The sequence below is a fragment of the Oryctolagus cuniculus genome, chromosome 19 (genome assembly GCF_051225735.1).
Source record: "Oryctolagus cuniculus isolate XC-2025 breed Fujian yellow rabbit chromosome 19, ASM5122573v1, whole genome shotgun sequence".
Classification (NCBI taxonomy): domain Eukaryota; kingdom Metazoa; phylum Chordata; class Mammalia; order Lagomorpha; family Leporidae; genus Oryctolagus; species Oryctolagus cuniculus.
The window spans coordinates 43,617,525-43,629,607 of NC_142885.1; the positions used below are offsets into that span (position 1 = coordinate 43,617,525).

Here is a 12,083-nt window from a genome sequence, read left to right on the forward strand (position 1 = left end):
CTTCCGGTTCTTCGGCTCGAGGGGTGGTGCTGAGGGCGCGGCGAGGGGGGGCGTGTATGACGTCACATCCGGCGTGCGACGGAACTGGCCGCCCTATGCTTCCGCGGCGGGGCCGGAAGTAGAAGCGGCGGTGGCGGCGGCCCAAAAGCGAAGGGAAGGAGGCTGGGAGCCCGAGAGCCGAAGCCGGAGTCGCAGCGGCGGTAATAGTCTGAGAGCCCTCTAGGCCACCGTCCTTAGCGCGGGGCCGCGGGGTTCGACGGGAGTTGGCGAGAGTGAGGCCAGGGCGGTGGGACGCTGGGGGTCCGGCGGCCGCCGTGAGGGGAGGTGGGGTGGGGGGGTGCCGGCCTGCCCCAGAATCGAGTCCCCCCTCCCCTCCGCGCCCGGTACGGACACTCTGATCCGCGGGCTTGTCTTCGCCTTTCCCAGGAGACCCCTGTGCGGCGCGGAGGGGGCGGCGGCCCCGACTCTGACGCGCGCCAGGGGGGGGTGTGTGGGCCATGGCGGAGATCAGCGACCTGGACCGGCAGATCGAGCAACTGCGACGCTGCGAGCTCATCAAAGAGAGCGAAGTCAAGGCCCTGTGCGCCAAGGCCAGGTGAGCCCCGTGGGTCCCGGGGAATGGAGGCGCGGCCGCCAGAACTTGTCTCACCCTGGAAGCGTTCCCAAGAGAGGAGGAGCCGGCCGGCCCGGAGAAGTGACACCTGATCGCGTCCGTTGGTGTGTTTCCGGTGGACCGGGACAGACAGACGCTACTTAGGAAAGTCTAGGGGGCGGCAGAGCGGGCCGGGTGGGGTGGGGGTGGGCACGGTAAAGCTCCCTGTGAGAGCGTCAGCAAGGGCCAAGGTTCAAGACTGCAAAGCTGTGTAGACTTTGTGACTTGTGAAGTCCTTTCATCCCAGCTGCACGCCTTAAAGGGGGCGGGGGTGAACCTGTCCCCATGCCCCAGGTGAGGACTCTTAGCCAGAGTTGGCAGCAGTAACGAGTGGAGTGGCGTGTGGAGCCAGGTCCTGCCCCGTGTCGGGCCCTGACTCGGGAAGGTGGAAGCGGATCGGGGAGGGGGAGCCCGAGAAATTGTAGCAGATGAGCCGGAGTCGGGGTCAGCCGGCGCCACAGGAGCTGCGAGCCCCTCCCGCCCCCCCCCCCGCACTTCTCTAGGAAGTGGGGGCGCTGTCCCGGGTTTGGAGCTATGAGGGCTCTGGGTTTGAATCTGAGCCTGGCCGCTCCCCAGCAGTGTTGGTGGTGGCGAGTGAGGTGTCCCGAGATTGATTTTCGTCGCCTGTGAAGGGAGGTTTTGGGGTCTCATGGGGTGGTTGTGAAGATTCCGTGAGTTGGTGCGGGAGGGGGCATAGCACGAGGTTCTCGCCGGTCGCTAGGGGTTGTCATTGTTACTGCTTTGGAAGAGGGTGGTGGCCATGGCCGTGGCGGGCTGAGGCTTTTAGGAGGAGGTCGGCCTGGCAGGACAAAGCTGATGTGGCTGACGTGGCACGGCCAGAGAGGAAAGAGGGCCCTGTGTAGGGTGACGGTAGAAACGGAGGTGGGTGGGCGACAGGGAAAGACCTGTGGTTTCCACCAAGTGGACCGTGTGGGAGACACGGGCAGAGTCGCTCTGTTTATTGAATAGTGGGCCTCTACTGGCCGGGAAACAGCCGTCACCCCCCCCTCTCCCGGCAGGTCATTGGCTCCCCTGTGGAGAACAGGAAACCGGGACTCCTAGAGACCTGGCGACTTGATGGAGAGCACCCCGTGGGGAAGAGGCGTAGCTGGGCTCTGAACCTGCGGCCGTTGGGCCGTGTGCTCGGCCCTGTCCCCGGCACCGGCAGACTCCACAGCCAGCGCGGCTGTTGGTTGGGTGCGCGGCCAGGCCCCTTGTAGATGCCCGTCTGTGGCTCCTCTGTTTTGCTAGCTGGTGGAAGTCTCTTAGCAGCCCAGCCCCATGGAGTGTTTGTAGTTTTCCCTTCTCCCTTGGTCCTAATTGGCATTTTTAGGAACTTAATCCACGGGCTGCCTGGTTCTGAGTTCCCCCACAGGGCCGGGCCAGCGTGGCAGCCATGTGAGCTGTGTGGTGGTGCGCTGGGCTTTTCTAGTCACCGCAGAGGCTGTGCTTTGTCCCATCGCTCCTTGCTGCGGCGCTGTAGAGCAGGCAGGGCCCAGAGGAGGCGGAGAGGAGACGGCCTGCAGGAGCTGTCTCGCCCAGCATCACACGGGTCTTTACCGTGGGCATGGTAGCCGGGCAGACATGTGGGAGTGTGGGGCAGCAGGGAGCCATAGAGGGCCGAGGGGGTCCTGCCCCTAGTTGACACTGGCGTGGATCCCGGTGGAGGCAGTGGTATGGAGAGCTTTGGCCAGCCGGAAAGTCGCCGCAAGTCTAATCCCTGGAACACCTGCAGAGCCTGAGCCAAGATTCCTTCTGGTAAAAATAGTAGCGACTTAGAAGAGCAGAGCTTTGGAATCAGGCGGTCTGCAGTGGCCTCAGCCTCGTAGCCTGTAAGCAGTATGACTCTAGTCAAGTCTGCCTCGCTGGGGCGTGTTTTTAAAAATTATTTATTTGAAAGAGTTGGAGGGAGAGAGGAAAAGATTCCATCTGCTGGTTCACTCCCCAAATGGCCGCAACAGCTGGGGCTGGGCCAGCCAAAGCCCGGAGCATCTTCCAGGTCTCCCACGTGGGTGGCGGGGGTGCAGGTATTTGGGCCGCCATCTGCTTTTCCCAGGCCATGAGCAAGGAGCTGGTTCAGAAGTGGAGCAGCTGGAACTCAAACCGGGGCCCGTATGCAATGCTGGTGCCTCGGGCAGTGGCTGTGCCACAGTGCCCGCCTCCTTCTGTGAGGTTTTTTATTTTTATATTTGAAAGGCAAAGTTACAGAGAGGGAGGGAGAAAGAGTGACATCTTCCACCCGCTAGTTCACTCCCCAAATGGCCACAGCAGCTGCAGCTGGGCCAATCCAGAGTCAGGAGCTTCTTCCTGGTCTCCCCCATGGGTACAGGGACCCAAGGACTTGGGCCATCTTCCGTGGCTTTCCCAGGCACCTAAGCAGGGAGCTGGATGGGAAGTGGAGCAGCTGGGACTGGAACCGGCGCCCATATGGGACGCCTGTGCCGCAGGCGGCGACTACCCGCAGTGCCCGTGTGTGGGGCGTTGAGAGCACTGTGAGGCTCAGATGGGATTCTGCATCCTCAGGGACAGGTCCTGACCCGGTGGTGGGTTCCTGAAGGTGATGCTGACGGGCTGAAGCAGAGCAGTTGCGAGTGACGACGGGGCTGCGGGTGACAGCTGGGTCGGCCCCGGGCCCTTACTCCTAGACCGTCCTGGCCCGCGGTGGGGGCTTTGCAAACAGGAGCCGTTTCCGTGACCTGCCTGGGGTCGGGTTTGGACTCAGTCTGAGTTCCAGCTCAGTCCCTCCCCAGCTCTGTGACCTTGACCCTGCCGCTGTGCTCTGAGCTTTGCTTTGTTGCTCCCTCAGACGAGGATGAAAGAACCTTCCCGGTCTGTCGGCAAGGCCTTTGGAAGCTGCCGGTGCGGAAGGGTGCTCCCCACGGGGTGCAGTGCAGTTGGGGGAGCCCGGTGCTGCCGGTGCTCCCCCTTCTCAGAAGGACCTCCCTCAGGCCGAGTTCCTGCACCCTGAGCTGCGGGCACTCAGTCCCACGTGGAGCACAGCAAGGGGTGGGCAGGGGTCTGGGGCCCCCAGAGGCTGGGGACAGACTGCCCTGGTCAGCTCCCGGCTGTGTGACTGTGGCCGCGCCGGCAGCCTCCGGTTCTTCAGGCTGACTGCACGGGCAGTCCTCAGCGTGCCTGCCTTTGAGCGCCCTGGGTCAGCGGTAGAGCAGCCAGGATTTGAACCAGCATTGCAGGCGGGGCTTAGCCCGCTGTACCACAGCGCCGGCCCCTAAGTGTCCTTACCTCTCGGTCATGCGGGCGCGGGGTGCAGTGCAAGGAGAGAGAAGTCCTGGCTGACCCCAAGTGAATGCTGAAAGCAGCGCTGTGAGGGTGCTGCGGGCCCGGCCCTTGGCTGTGGGTCCGGGAGAAGGGCCCGTGGCTGGGGCGGCGGGCCAGGCCTTGGCCAGGGAACAGTCTAGGGGCTCTGCTGTGGCGGGCAGGGCATGCCGGGTACGTAGCTGCTGGCTTGAGAGGAGAGCTGGCCTTTGTCCTCTTGGCCCCAAGGAGCCGGGGAGGGGTGCTGAGCAGCAGGGGCTGGGGCGGCCTGTTGGGAGAACTGCACCCTCACTCCTGCTCTCTGGAGGTTCAAGGACCCCCTCATATCCCCCTCCCCCCAAAAAAAGGTCGGGCATTGGGCTGGGCTGGCCTGCCTGTGGTGACCCTGGTCTTCTGTCTCCAGAGAGATCTTGGTAGAGGAGAGCAACGTGCAGAGGGTGGACTCGCCGGTCACCGTGAGTACCGTGTGTCCCTCCCTGGCACCGCCTCGCCTCGGGGGAATGGGTGGATGGGGAGGGTCTTGGGATTTGTTGGAGGGGGTGCTCTTGGCCAGGGCAGAAGGACTCTTGGTGAGTGATTGTGGGTGCCTTGGTGGGAGAAGGTGCAAAGGGGCGGGCCCTCCAGGAGCCGCAGAGCCCGCGCTCTGGCTCTTGCCCACGGAAGAGTTGGCACTGTGTGGGATGCCAGTAACGCCTGCCCGGGCTGGCTCGGGGCGGGAGAGTAGACTCTTGGCCCGGGGTTGGGACAGGCCTCTAGAAATGGCGAGAGTTTCGGAGTAGAGCCCCTGGGGACAGAGGCTTTACCCCGGAGAGTGAGGGCCACCCCGCCTTCCTGCTTCCCAGGTGTGTGGTGACATTCATGGACAATTCTATGACCTCAAGGAGCTGTTCAGAGTGAGTGTGGGGGAGCATGCCTGCGGCGGGGTGGGGGATGGCCGGAAGACCCCCGCACTTGAGAGCAGAAGCCACTCACGTGGTGCGTGGGGTGGTCATGGAGAGGCCTCAGCAGGATGGGAACATGGGCCAGCAAAGTGGTGGGGGCTGCTTCAGGGCCCAGCAGCGCCTTGTCCCTCCCCCAGGTGGGTGGCGATGTCCCCGAGACCAACTACCTCTTCATGGGGGACTTTGTGGACCGTGGGTTCTACAGCGTCGAGACGTTCCTCCTGCTGCTCGCACTGAAGGTGGGCGCCCCTGGGTCTGGCCTGGCACCCTGTCCCCACCCTCATCTTGCACTCCCTTCGCCCTGCCATGGAGTTGTGCCATGGGCTGATTGCGCTTGGTGAGGTGGTCAGACACGGTTGCCTTGACTTAGGGGCACCTGGCAGCCCCTGAGGGGGAGGCTGGCAGGGAGGGAGGAGGCCCGGGGTTCAGAGGTGGCAGCTGTGGAGGATGGGTGGGTGTGGTTTCCCCTAGTTGGGGGTGGGGCTGGAGAGGGCAGAGGGCCTTGCCTGTCCTGCTAGGGACTGGGATCGAGTCTGGTGGGTGCGGGAGGCAGGTGGCCATGGGGTCCAGGCGAGAAAGGACAGGAGTGTGGGCCGGGGCAGCGGCTCTGAGGACGGAGTGGCACTAGCCAGTGCATGGAGATGGGCGGGACAGTCTAGACTGCAGCGCCGGCTGGCCGGCTGCCCCCAGGTTCGCTATCCTGACCGCATCACTCTGATCCGGGGCAACCACGAGAGCCGGCAGATCACCCAGGTCTACGGCTTCTACGATGAGTGCCTGCGCAAGTACGGCTCGGTGACCGTGTGGCGCTACTGCACCGAGATCTTCGACTACCTCAGCCTGTCGGCCATCATCGACGGCAAGGTGGGCCGTGGGCGGGCAGCCTCCGAGCCGTGGGGCGGGGCGGGCGGGGCCGGGCACCTGCCTCCCTTCCCTCTGTCTCCCCCCAGATCTTCTGCGTGCACGGGGGCCTCTCCCCCTCCATCCAGACGCTGGACCAGATCAGGACGATTGACCGGAAGCAAGAGGTGCCGCACGACGGCCCCATGTGCGACCTCCTCTGGTCGGATCCCGAAGGTGAGGGCAGGCGCGGGGTGGCCCGGCTTGCTGAGAGTGGCGCAAGCCATGGCCTTGAGGGGGAGGGGAGGTCGGGGTGGGGGGGTGGGACCCAGCTGGTCTACGCTGCCATTCGTCCTTGCCTGCGGGCTGCTCAGGACAGTCCCTGGCTTCCGTGTCGCCGCTCCCCCAGACCGCCCCGTCACAGCACAGGTGACTTCATGCCCCAGCGTGGCTGTTACAAGCACCTGTGTGGTCATTAGGAGTCGGAGGTGGTCCCAGCCATCGGGCCTGCCTTCTCTCGGGGAGCTCACCTGCTCTAAAACGTGCTGTCCCCTCCCAAGAGCCCCAGAACATGCGCAGTCCCCGTGCTCTTGTCCGTCGGGCCGCTAGTTGGTTGTGGGAGGGGAAGAGCCGTCCGCCTCCTGGAGCAGGTAGCCAAGAAGCCTTAAGGCCCCCTCTCCCCCGCCCAGACACGACAGGCTGGGGCGTGAGTCCCCGCGGGGCCGGCTACCTTTTTGGCAGTGATGTGGTGGCTCAGTTCAACGCGGCCAACGACATTGACATGATCTGCCGCGCCCACCAACTGGTGATGGAGGGTTACAAGTGGCATTTCAACGAGACGGTGCTCACCGTGTGGTCGGCGCCCAACTACTGCTACCGGTGAGCCGCCCGGCCGGGGGCGGGGGGGCAGAGGGGGCCTGCGGCTGAGCCGTCCCTGACCCTGCTGCCCCGTGCAGCTGTGGGAACGTGGCAGCCATCCTGGAGCTGGACGAGCATCTGCAGAAGGACTTCATCATCTTCGAGGCCGCTCCCCAGGAGACCCGGGGCATCCCCTCCAAGAAGCCCGTGGCCGACTACTTCCTGTGACCCCGGCCCGCGGACCACTGTGACTCTGCCCTCTTCCCCAGGTGGAGGCTGGGCAAGGGGGGGCGCCCAGCTCTGCTCCCCCCACCCCGAGGGCGCTCGGAGGGTGAGGACTTCGTGGAGAGGTTGGAGCCTAGCGCCACGCTCCCTCTCTTCTCCCCACTTGAACCATGAAGTTTCCAGTAATTTTTTTGTTTTCTTTTTTTCCTTTTTTTTTTTTTTTGGTTGGTTTTTAGATAAACGTTTTGAGGAAAAAAAAAAGAAAAAAATTCTAATAAAAGAGGAAAAATGGTCTTTGGGTTGGTGTCGCACTCGATAGGGGACAAGCAGGGATGCCTGGGACAGGGGGTGGGCGTCAGGAGCTGCGCCACCCGTGCCCCCGCGTCCTCCTGCACCAGGGCCACGAAGCTCAGGACTCCAGGTCCAAGTCCCAGCCTGGTCTCCCCACCAAACCTTGGTTCCCCCAGCCCGCCCAGGCCAGACGCCTCAGCCCAACGGGAACTGCGCACGGGTGTCTTCTGCGTTTTATTAACAAAAATAACTCTGCTCCTGAGAACAAACCGGCGAGGCGGGCACCAGTGGCCGGGGTAGCACTTGCCCAGGTGGGCCGCCCGGGAGGTGGGGGTGCAGGTCTGCGGCCCCATTTGGCCAGGCAGAGCCTCCCTCCATTCACACCGAGGTGAGAGCCGGGAAGGGGAAGCTGGCCCCAGCTGGACTCCCAGCAGCCTGGCCTGGGCTTTGAAGCCAGTGGTGGGTGGGAGTGAAAATCAAAGTGTGAAGTGGGGGGGCAGGGGCGAGGCCCAAGGCAGCCATTTGGTGTGGGGGGTGGGGCCAGCAGAACGAGGGGGCTGAAGGGCTGGGGGAAGGGCCTGGAGGTTTGTGGTAGATTGGGGGGGGGGGGTGGCGAGGGGCCCAGCAGTGGCTCAGTACATGGGCTTGGAGCCCACATCCAGGTAACTCCCAGGCCCAGGGTATGGTAGGGGGAAGGGGCCCCCTTGGAGGAAGTGTGGGGCAAAGGATGCAGCAGGTGGGGCCGCTGGGTACCCTGAGCCCCCTGGCCCGGGCTGCAGCTCCAGAAAGGCTGCGGAGTAGGGTGCTGGGCGCCCAGAGTCTGGAGCCTCAGGGAAGCTGGGGTTCCTGGAGCGGGGAGAGCGGTGTCACAACAGGAGAGGCCGGGCGGGGCAGCCGCGCCCTGCGCCCTGCGCCCTGGTCCCACTCACCTGCTGGGGAGGTGCCCCGAGGCCCCATGGAAGGCTGCAGGGTGCAGGAGGTAGGCCTCGGCGCTGGGGCCGCCGCATGGCGGAGCTGGGGCAGGCGCAGCTTCCCGGGGCGCCGGGGCCTGCTCCGCCTCCGACTCACGAGCGTCCCCACCCAGGGTGGAGTCGCAGGGACCCCCTGGCATATCTGGGGGGCAGATGGCACAGATCAGGGTAGGGATGGTCAGGGTTGCAGCCCCGACACTGGAACAACGCTCACCTGCACTTCCGTAGGCCTCGGTGCCGCCCGACTCCGGGCCCCGAAGTTTCCTCTTCACACGGGCATCCCGCTCCCTGGGGAATGGCGGTGATGATGATGGTAATGATGATGATGATGACGGTGATGATGGCAATAACGGGACTTACAGGTGCCGAGCCTTTTGCCCTGCCAGGACCCACCCCAGCAGGTAGGCGCTGTTGCTATACCCATTTGACAGATGACACTGACGACCAGACTATTAAGTGACGGGAAAACAGCAGAGCTGGGATTTTATTCCTGACTTCCTAGTGCTTTCCCGCTGGACTTGGAGTCAACAGAAACGCTTTCCCACACCGCCAAGCCGGCGTGTGGTCTGGGTCCAGCCTCTCCGGAATCCTCCGGCCCCCTTTCACCTGCTGAAGAGTAACTTCCTCCAGGGAGTCCTTGCTGGCCTCCTGCGGCGCCACACGCCCTCCCTCACAACAGCCACCAGTTACACTTCATCCGGGGCCTTTCAGGGGCCTTTCAGTTAGCGTCTGCCTCTTGGGCAGAATGGCAGCTCCCTCAGGGCGGGGGCCGGCATGGAGGCCTCTCAGAACAGAAGCCCTTCCTAACCTCTCTAGCCGGCAGGCGGGCTCCCCATCACCTCCCTGACTCGCTCTACTCTGGCTGCACCATAGGTGTGGTCCCACCTCAGGGCCTTTGCACACGCTGTTCCCACTCCAGCACGCTTTATCCCAGGTCCCCTTCGTCCTCCCGGCCTTCTCTGTGACCTCGCCCCAGCCCACGGGGCCTTCATTCGCCCCGTGCTTTAACTCACGCCCCTTTAGAACTCACCCCTAATAGGATATTCGCCTCTTGGGTTTACGTGTCTATTTGTACAGCAGTTCCCATGAAGGCAGGGGCGTTGGCTTGCTTTATTTCCTGGTCCCCACGGGCCCAGAACCCTGCCTGCAGCCCCTACTAAAGGATTTGTTGACTCACCGAGTAAATCAATGTTTACCTACCATGGTGTACCTGGCACAGGGCAGCACTAAAGAACACTCGCGGAATGAATGGAGGGTGAACAATGCCCACCTCTTACAGTTTCTGCCGTTCTCCCGGAAGCCTTTGGCAAAGGGATTGGCTGCGATCTTCAGCTGTGTGATCTGCGGGTGCGCAGCCAGGCTCAGAGCGGGGCGGGGCGGGGCTGGGCGTCCCCCCCCCCCCCGCCCGGGCAGAGACTCACCCGTGGGTTCTGGTAGGCTGTCACGGAGATGAACGTGGTCTCGGGGAAGCGGAAGGAGGCCACGCCGCCCCAGTGTTGGCTGCACAGCTGGGCGGCCCGCACCAGGTGGATGCGTGGCTGGTACTTGTGCATGGAGTGCAGGATGAGCTGGGAGAGAGGAGATGGGGAGTGACTCCCTGCTCCGGGCCCCAGCCCCAACCCCTGTCCCTGGGTCGCCGGCCCCGGGGCTCACGTGGCCATGCGGGTCCAGTGTGCTGTTGGTGAGCTTGACGCGATGGAAGGACACGGGCTGCCTCATCCAGTGAGCCCCCGTGGCAGGAGAGTCCGGGTGGATGTAGACCCGGTCAGGTAGGCGGGGCTCCGCCTTGCCGCTGGGCTCCCAGCGCCGGCCCTGCCAGCGGTAGCGAGCCCCGTCCACTGGCACCACGTCCAGAAGGAACAGGTAGCGGGCCTCGGGGTCCAGGCCGGTGACCGACACTCGGCAAGCAGGAAACATGCGCCTGCAAAGGGGGTGGGGTGGGGTCGGGGGAGAGGCCTAGAGCTACCCACTGGCCAGACGTGGGCACGGCACCAGCAGGGGGTCTTGGCCACGGGCTCCCCACGTTCTGCCAGGAAAGGTCCAACGTCCAGGGAGGGCAGAATCTTGGACTTGAAAGGCTGTCTTGTCCCGTTACTCGGATCGGGGAAGACGACAGCACAGGGGCTGCGAGCAGCCCTCTCATTCCTTTTGCAGACACAATGCTGATGATTCCTGCGGTCCTGCCATGCTTGGGGGCAGAGGCCGTGGCTTGCAAGGGCCTGAGCTCCTGCCCACTTCCACATGGGCCACACACACTGCCCGCCATCACCCCAATTCCTGGCCAGATTTCCCTGATGCCAGTCGATGCCGGCTGGCCCTTGACCCCTGTCATCGTCTGAACACTGACACACTAACCTATATCCCAGCCGGACCGGCCCAGACTGACCCCATGACCCTTGCCGAAGACGGGTACCTATACCCAGGCACGGACTCCGTAGGCTAACCTTTGACCTTTGTGACAAAATGACTCCCCAGTTCCAGCCACGGAGCAACCCCTGCCCGTCCCGGGGCACAGACCCCAGATTTGGGCAAAGCGCTAGCCCCAGAGGAAACACCCCCAACCCAGCCCATCCCCAGGAACTCTGCTTTTCCCAGGAGACAGCCCCTCTGCCCCACCCAGCTGCCCCCCGAGACCCTCTGCGCCCAGCAACCCTCACCTGCCCGCTTTGGTGATGATCATTTCTGTTCCCACGGAGCTGAACTCCTTCCACAGCTCCTGGTTCTCCAAGCTCAGGCTGACCCCGGGGAGCAAGTGAGGAGCCTCCGGGGCTGGTGGGGCCGGCTCAGTGCCCAGCGCCGGGGGCAGAAGGGGCAGAGGTGGGGGCGCCGCCAGGGTTCGAGGAGCAGCCTCAATCCCAGAGAGGAAGCAATCCAGTTTGGGGGTGTCCAGATCTGCAGGGGTGGCAAGCATGAGGAGCCAGTCCAGGGCCACAGCCCCGCCCCCTGCTGAGGGACCACGGGTCTCCGCGCTCTCACCCGGGTAGCGGTAGCCCTCTGCCAGGGCAGGGGGGAAGCTGGAGTCGGCCCCGGGCTGCGGGGGCCCCAGGCGGTAGCCAGGCCCCAGCGAGGGGTACAACTCTCTGGGATGGTACATGCTGTAGTCCTGGCGTCTTCAGGTCAAGCTGCCTAGAGTCCCCTGGTGCTGATGTCCCCTTTATAGCTCACAGCTCAGCCCCTTCCAGACCCAGCATCACAGCCCCTCCCCTCCCTGGGGCCCTGGAGTTGGGCTGGGGTGGAGACCCCTGGGGCCTCGAAGGGGGTCCAAGACAGGGGCCGGATACCTGGGTACCCACCCCTCCCCCTCCCAGCCCCCGGCGGCTTCATTAGCCCCGACCCCCTGCCCCCTCATTACATAATTAACTCCTCGGCCGGCCTGATTGATCCCCGGGGCTGGGACAGGGACGCAGTTTGGCGCTTCCGGCCAGCTGGTCCCCGTTCCCACGGGGGGAGCCCCGGCTAGGGATAAGCCGTGGGGGGCGGGGCCTGGGCTCGGGGCCGGCGCCCCAGGCCTTCTGGCAGGTGACCCTCCCCCGCCTGCTACACTTGAGGGTCCAGCCTGGGAGGGGGCGGCTCAACTAAAGTGCAGCTTGGAAGGCGCGACATGAGCCGACTACCGCGGGGCCCCGGAGACTCCTCAAGGAGTCCGCAAGCGACGCCCGACCCCTGGAGTGCGCCCTGGTTTTCCATTCTGGAAAAAAACAACCCCGGCCAAGTCCCAGACGGCAACAGGTTCTCAGCTCGACGACGCCTCACGTCTAGCTCCGAGGTTTCCCAGAAAGGCCCGCGCCCGGGAACCCTCGGAACTACGCTTCCCAGCACGCCGCGCGCCGGAACTAATACGAAGAACGTGGGCCGACTGCCCCAGGGCCGCTGGGAGTTGTAGTCGGGCAGCGAGGCGGGGCGAGGCCGGCGGCGCAGTTGCTTTCCCAAGGAGCTGCCCCTAGGCGGCGGCCAAACCTCAAAGCCAGGAAGATACTCGGAGGTCAAGGCCTAGGGATCCAGAGTGGGCTGGAGGATCTCTGGCGGCAG

At 64.3% G+C, this 12,083-nt stretch overlaps 2 protein-coding genes across 4 annotated transcripts; one reads left to right on the forward strand and one right to left on the reverse strand.

The window, feature by feature from the left end:
• Window positions 1-135: 135 nt before the first annotated feature.
• PPP4C (protein phosphatase 4 catalytic subunit) lies at window positions 136-7,084 on the forward strand (the record flags this gene model as incomplete). The annotated part of the gene is given in 9 exon segments (NM_001082323.1): window positions 136-200; window positions 427-595; window positions 4,332-4,383; window positions 4,771-4,821; window positions 5,007-5,108; window positions 5,560-5,733; window positions 5,820-5,946; window positions 6,399-6,588; window positions 6,666-7,084. Coding segments are annotated over 8 exon segments (924 nt in total). The 3' UTR covers window positions 6,796-7,084.
• A 218-nt stretch (window positions 7,085-7,302) lies between these two features.
• TBX6 (T-box transcription factor 6) lies at window positions 7,303-11,286 on the reverse strand. 3 transcript variants are annotated; one of them, XR_016225891.1, is made up of 8 exons: window positions 11,031-11,286; window positions 10,712-10,946; window positions 9,708-9,975; window positions 9,476-9,622; window positions 9,255-9,395; window positions 8,269-8,342; window positions 8,013-8,196; window positions 7,303-7,929 (listed from the first exon to the last, which is right to left on the reverse strand). XR_016225891.1 is itself a non-coding variant. In XM_002711872.6 (8 exons), the coding sequence occupies exons 1-8, from the start codon at window positions 11,146-11,148 to the stop codon at window positions 7,716-7,718; spliced, it is 1,311 nt and encodes a 436-aa protein (XP_002711918.1). In that variant the 5' UTR covers window positions 11,149-11,286; the 3' UTR covers window positions 7,303-7,715. The 3 variants fall into 3 exon arrangements, 2 of the variants coding, with proteins under 2 accessions (XP_002711918.1, XP_008256166.1); XM_002711872.6 differs by having other exon boundaries at window positions 9,325-9,395; XM_008257944.5 differs by having other exon boundaries at window positions 8,013-8,342; window positions 9,325-9,395.
• Window positions 11,287-12,083: the final 797 nt, after the last annotated feature.